This window comes from Perognathus longimembris, chromosome 2 (genome assembly GCF_023159225.1).
Source record: "Perognathus longimembris pacificus isolate PPM17 chromosome 2, ASM2315922v1, whole genome shotgun sequence".
Classification (NCBI taxonomy): Eukaryota; Metazoa; Chordata; class Mammalia; order Rodentia; family Heteromyidae; genus Perognathus; species Perognathus longimembris.
In genome coordinates this window covers 136611410-136617409 of record NC_063162.1, presented here as the reverse complement: position 1 = coordinate 136617409, position 6000 = coordinate 136611410, and the positions used below count along the sequence as shown (strand labels likewise).

General features: G+C 44.1%; 1 protein-coding gene across 2 annotated transcripts in view; it reads left to right on the top strand.

Annotated features, from left to right (window-relative positions):
* The first annotated feature begins 506 nt into the window (after nucleotides 1-506).
* The window catches only part of Cep41 (centrosomal protein 41), a 47024-nt gene continuing 41530 nt past the window's right edge, over nucleotides 507-6000 (top strand). Inside the window, exon 1 of one of the 2 annotated variants that reach the window (XM_048340230.1) lies at nucleotides 507-658. In XM_048340230.1, the coding sequence (XP_048196187.1) occupies nucleotides 626-658 (33 nt within the window). In that variant the 5' untranslated portion in view covers nucleotides 507-625. The remainder of the gene's footprint in view (nucleotides 659-6000) is intronic. The other variant, XM_048340229.1, reaches the window with a different exon arrangement.

Sequence of the window (6000 nt, the reverse complement as noted above, 5' to 3'; positions counted from 1 at the left end):
AGGCTGCCGTTGCTTAGCTAGACTAAAAGCTTTTAAAGCAACAATAATTACTGTATTTACACATGCTAGTTTGCATAATTTGCATAATAAACTTGAACATAAGAAACTATGTATTTTCATTGCTGCTGAACAACCGTGTGGACCATATTGTATCCTCTATTGTGCAAAAGGTAGCCCTGATGTTTGGTTAGGATGGCCTTAAAAAGGAGATGGGGTGGGGGTGGGGTTACCTGTGCAGTATTCATGCTATTACCTTGGTTATTTGTCCTCACTCCCAGCCCTTCCCCCCCATCCTGGTTCTGCGCAGGCGCGAGATCCCTCCCCCGCCCCGCCCCTCCCTTCTCTTCCCGCGCTAAGGCCGGAGCCCGCCGCCCAAACCCAGAGCACAAAAGGCCTTGCAAGCGGGCGTCCTGCGTTGCCCTTGGCGACCATTGACCGGCGTCTCGCTCTTCTCGGACCCCGCGCTGAGACAGTAAACGAGCTTCCCATTGGCTGGCTAGGGAGAAGCTGCCAATCGGAAAAGAGGTCATAGGGAGGCGGTTGAGCTAGAGTGTAGTGGCTAGGAAGCTAGGGTTAGAGGCAACGCGTGAGGCTAGAAAGCCGAGCGTGGTCGGTTGGAGCAAATATGTCTGTCCGGAGGCACATTGGGAATCCTGAGGTGAGGGCCAGATCCGGACCCGAGCGGTGGAGGGGGGGGCGGGTGCACCGGAACCGGCGCCACGTGGGCAGGGACCAGCCGCCAGCCACTTCCGCCAGCGGAAGGCGGGAAGTGCTCGGCGTGGGGAGGGGTCGGAGCGCTGGGCCTGGGCCTGGCGGGGCCGGGGCTCCCGCCGGGTCCGCAGCCAGCCTCCGGGGATAACCGGCGGCCTTTCCTCAGTGACGGACCCGAAGCCGGTGTTTGCCGCTGGCAGGAGCTCAACAGTCGAGGAGTGACAGTTGAGAAACAAACCCTGAAGGAACTGTGAACACTACTGGACAGGAAAAAGGGAGCCGTCGAGTTGGATGGTGGGGAGATCCAGGAAGAGAAGAACACGCAGACCAAGTGAACTGGAAAAGGGGAGACAGTGGGACGCTAGGCCTTAGTGGCTTTCCATACATAAGCCCTCTTCACAAAGATCTGTTTCACCGTAGTTGCCGGCCCTACTGCCTTGGTGGCAATCCAATGTCAGGCGTGACCTGCCTCCCGCCCTGCAGAGGCCTCAGTCCTCTAGGAAGTTCAGCCTAGTGAGCGGCTTGAATCCAGTGGGGCTAGGGAAATCTAGGACCCTACTCAGGGAATGAAAGGACGGTCCTGGACGTGGCAAAGCCATGCATTCATTAGTCACGCTCATACGCATCTCAGGTAGAAGAGCCAGGATAGGTGAATGTTGCAGACTCCCCAACTGAGATAGAACAGGCCTTCTGTGCCCTGCTGAGGGGCTTAGTAGCCTTTTCTACTGAACATCAGCTGTTCCTGCCCCATTTCCTGTTGAATGCACTGTTGAGAAAGTTAAGACTGAATGCAGTTCGCCTCTGTGGGAAAGCACCTGATCGATTAGCAAGGCCTAAATACTGCACCATGTCACTTTTAAGTCCAGTTCATAGATGGAGAGAGAAGAAGATGATAGGCACCCGATGGTGGGATGGCAGAGGGAAGCAATGAGAAGATGTCAGTCCAAGGGGACAAAGTTTTAGTTAGGACTACATTTTTTTGGAGGGGAATAGGTTGCACTGCAGTTTGAACTCAGGGCTAGTAGCACTCTACCATCTGAGCCACATATCTAGCCCTTTTATGTTTTAGTTGTTTATCAAGTTAGTGTCTCACATGTGGTGTACGGTCCTACAACTCTACAACCTAAACCTTCCAAGTAGCTGGGATTGCAGTGGTGGACCACTGTGCTGGGTGCTTGGAGAACTAAAACTCTGAGATCTATTGTACAATAGGATGGCTCCAGTTAATATTTTGTATATTCCAGAATAGCTTAGTACATCTCAAATTCCTCACCATAGAAAGTAGGTTGATGGAATTTTAATTACTTTGATTTAATCATTACACGTTTTGTGAGTATGTATGTTACATTGTGTCCTATAAATACAGTTTTGGACTGTCAACTAAAATGATGTTAAACAGGCCGGGCTGCCAGTGACTCACACCTGTAATCCTAGCCATTCAGGAGTGTGAGATCTGAGGATCACGGTTCAAAGCCTGGGCAGGACAGTTCATGACACTCTTGTCTTCAATTAATCACCACAAAACTTGGAGTGGTGCTGTGGTTCAAGTGGTAGCGCGCTAGCCTTGAGCTGAGCTCAGGGACAGTGCCCAGGCCCAAAGTTAAAGCCCCATGACCAACAACAACAACAAAAGTTAAAGTTATTGTGGGAGTTGGTAAGATAGGTATAAAGTGACTGAATCTCAAAAATAACCAATGCAAAAGAGAGCCAGAGATGTGCTCAGTGGTAGAGCACTACCCTAGCAAGCATGCATCCCTGAGTTCAACCCTCCCCTCAAAATATTCAGGAAGGTTTTATTTTGGTACTGGGAACCCATGGCCTTACACTTGCTAAGCAAGTGCTCAGCCACTTTACTTGAGCCTATTCCCAGCCCCCATCCTCTTTTTGATGAGTTCTGGCCTAATTGACTGCCCAGCTAGCATCAAACTCCATGTCCTCCTGCCTCTGATGCCTTCCAAGTAGCTGGGATTGCCAGGTGTGTGCCGCTATGCTCTGCTAGAACTCAAGACAATTTTTTTTTTTTTTTTTTTTTGCCAGTCCTGGGCCTTGGACTCAGGGCCTGAGCACTGTCCCTGGCTTCTTTTTGCTCAAGGCTAGCACTCTGCCACTTGAGCTGCAGCACCACTTCTGGCCATTTTCTGTATATGTGGTGCTGGGGACTCGAACCCAGGGCTTCATGTATACAAGGCAAGCGCTCTTGCCACTAGGCCATATCCCCAGCCCTCAAAACAATTTTGAAGAGTTTAAGTGAGGGAGGAACAATGCTAGATTTACATTTTAGGCACAGTCAGAGCCAGATTGTAGAGGATGGATTAGGGGAAGCCTGCACTACAGATTGGGAGATTAGGTGACTATTTGGATACCAAAACCATGGGACTAGGGACAGACTTGAGAAGAAATTTCTGGGGTGTAGAACAACATATTTATTAGCTCTGAGAGATGACTATGATGGATTAGATGACTTGTGTTCCCTATTTGGACTATCACTAATGAGATTGAGAATATGGGCAAAAGAGGATAAAGAACAGTCTCAGAAGTAGAGGACAAGAAACTATATCTTGTGTGGCTGGTTATACATTAAGCTCTAGATAGAGATGCTTGGTTTATTCTGTGGTTAAGTGGAGCACAATTTCCACTCATTCTTGGGAAAGAGCTCTAAGTGTTTTTTAAAATGTATGCTTAGAATGCTAGTCATATCTAAAAATGTTATAATTCCACCTTCACATTATTTTTTGTCTGCAAGTTTGGCCCAGTGTGCAATTCTTGGTTGTAAATCACCAGCATCTTGGAACCGTCGCTCTGTGGTTTTCTAGCAGCCAGTGTTATGGAGAAGTCCAAAGCCCTCCCTCCTGCTGCCTTGTAACTGGTAGAACCAAGGAAGCTTGCAGTATATTTTTATTCCCAGTGTTAGCATATTTCATGAAGGTATTCCTTGGTATAATCTATTTTCATTCATTTCAGTGCATTCCAGGAACTGGATCTTTAGTCTGTAAAATTTTCTTGAGTTTCTTTGTTGTTGCTTTTCCTCTTTTCCTCCTCCCATTTTCTCCATCACTTTTTTTGGTTTTGTTTTTGGGTTTTTTTTTTTTTTTTTTTTTTTTTGGTAATGAGGTTTGGCATTTGCTAGGCAAGTGCCAATCTCCCACTTAAACCACACCCCCAGTCCTTTAAATTCATTATTTATGCATCTATATGACTGGTTCTCTAATTTCCTTCATTATTCTATTTCTTATTGTTTTCTAACCCATTTATTGTTTTAAATTTCTTCCATCATAATCGTAATTTTTAAGAGCTGTTTTGCTCATATCGTTTCTGAAACCTTATTTTAAAATAAATACAGATTTGCAAGAGGTTGCAAAAATAATACAGAGGTCCTGTGTGTCCAGCCAGTTTTTTCCAGTGATTATATTTTTATCTAGAGTACAGTGTCACAACTAGACAATTGAAGTTTGTACAAGTGTGCATGATTCTAGGCCATTTTATCACAGGCATAGGTCATATAATCGAGGTTTTTCATATATGTAGATCTGCACACTTGGTACCTACTCCATTACCATAAATATTTCCTCCCTTTGACTACTCTTCCTAGTCACACCTAGTCACTTTCTTCCCTCTTACCAGCCTGACCCCTGGCAACCACAAATGTGTTTTCCATCTCTAATTTTGTCATTTAAAAATATTACATAAATTAATCACCCAGTATATGACTTAAAAAAAAACTGGTTCTTTGAACTTTGAGCCTGGGCACTGTCTGTGAGGATTTGTGCTCAAGTCTAGTGTTCTACCACTTTAGCTACAGCTCCCCTTCTGGCTTTTTTGGTATTTTTAGTGGAGATAAGTGTCTCTTGTACTTTCCTGCCTATGCTGGACTTTCCTGCCCATTCTGGCTTCCAACTATGAAACTCCTGAGTAGCTAGGATTTTAGGCATAAGCTATCAGTGCTCCGCTTGAGAATGGCTTTTTTTGTAATTAGAATAATGTCCTTGAAACGCATCCCTGTTGTTGAGAATTTCACTAATGCATTGATTGTAATTGCTGCCTGATATTCTGTTGTGTGTATGCATTCCTCTAGTACAGGACACTTCAGTGGCTTTCAGTTTGGAATATTACAAATATAGATAAAAAACACTTGGGTACAGCTCTTCATGTGGGCTTTGGTTTTTTGTTATTTCTTTTTTTTTTTGGCCAGTCCTGGGCCTTGGACTCAGGGCTTAAGCACTGTCCCTGGCTTCTTCCCACTCAAGGCTAGCACTCTGCCACTTGAGCCACAGCGCCACTTCTGGCCGTTTTCTGTATATGTGGTACTGGGGAATCGAACCTAGGGCCTCGTGTATCCGAGGCAGGCACTCTTGCCACTAGGCTATATCCCCAGCCCCGGTTTTTTGTTATTTCTAAGGGATTGACACTGTGTAGAGGATTTCCATTATGTTTACTCTAGACTTTTTATGAATAGTTTCAAAATATTTTCTATAGTACTATCTAATTTTTCCAGTTACCTTTAAAAAAACTAAATATTATATGGAGAAACATGCATCTGTGTCTCGGCACAAGTAGAGAGAATTATATTGTCAATGTTAAATGTCACAATATTATATATCTGGAATTTTGACTTGCTTTTTTACACTTAACAATATGTCTTAAGATATTTTTCCATGTCAGAGACATAAAGCTCAACTAAATTATTTTCTTGTGAATATTACCTGAGTCCTTGGTATGGTTATATTACAGTGTTCTTTTTTTTGTGTCTGTGTGTGGGTCCTGAGGCTTAAACTTGGGACCTAGGCACTGTGCTTGAGCCTTTTTACTCGACTAGAACTCTATCACTTGAGTCACAGCCCTACTTCTGGCTTGTTGGTGGTTAATTGGAGCTAAGAGTCTCACATACTTTCCTGGCTGAGCTGGCTTCAAACCACGATCCTCAGATCTCAGTCTGCTGAGTAGCTAGGATTATAGGTGTGAGCCACCAATGTCTGCATTTGTTATTTTTTATTTTCTAGCTGTATTAGACTTCAGTTGTAGAAATGAATTGATACCATTCAGCTATTCATAATTTGTAGTTCAAGGCAGTTTTGATTCTTACGGATTTTAGCCTCAGTTTTGTCTCTGCATTATAGCTATTGCCCCATATTTAATGTGTATATTTCTAATTAAGTGCTGTACTTTCTTACAAAATTATCTGTGTGTTGAAACATTTTAGAAAAATACTATCATGTTGTAAGTCATTATCACTAGCTTTTATCATGCAAATGAGCTTGAGATCCATCCAGATTGGTAGATCTGTCTAGTTGA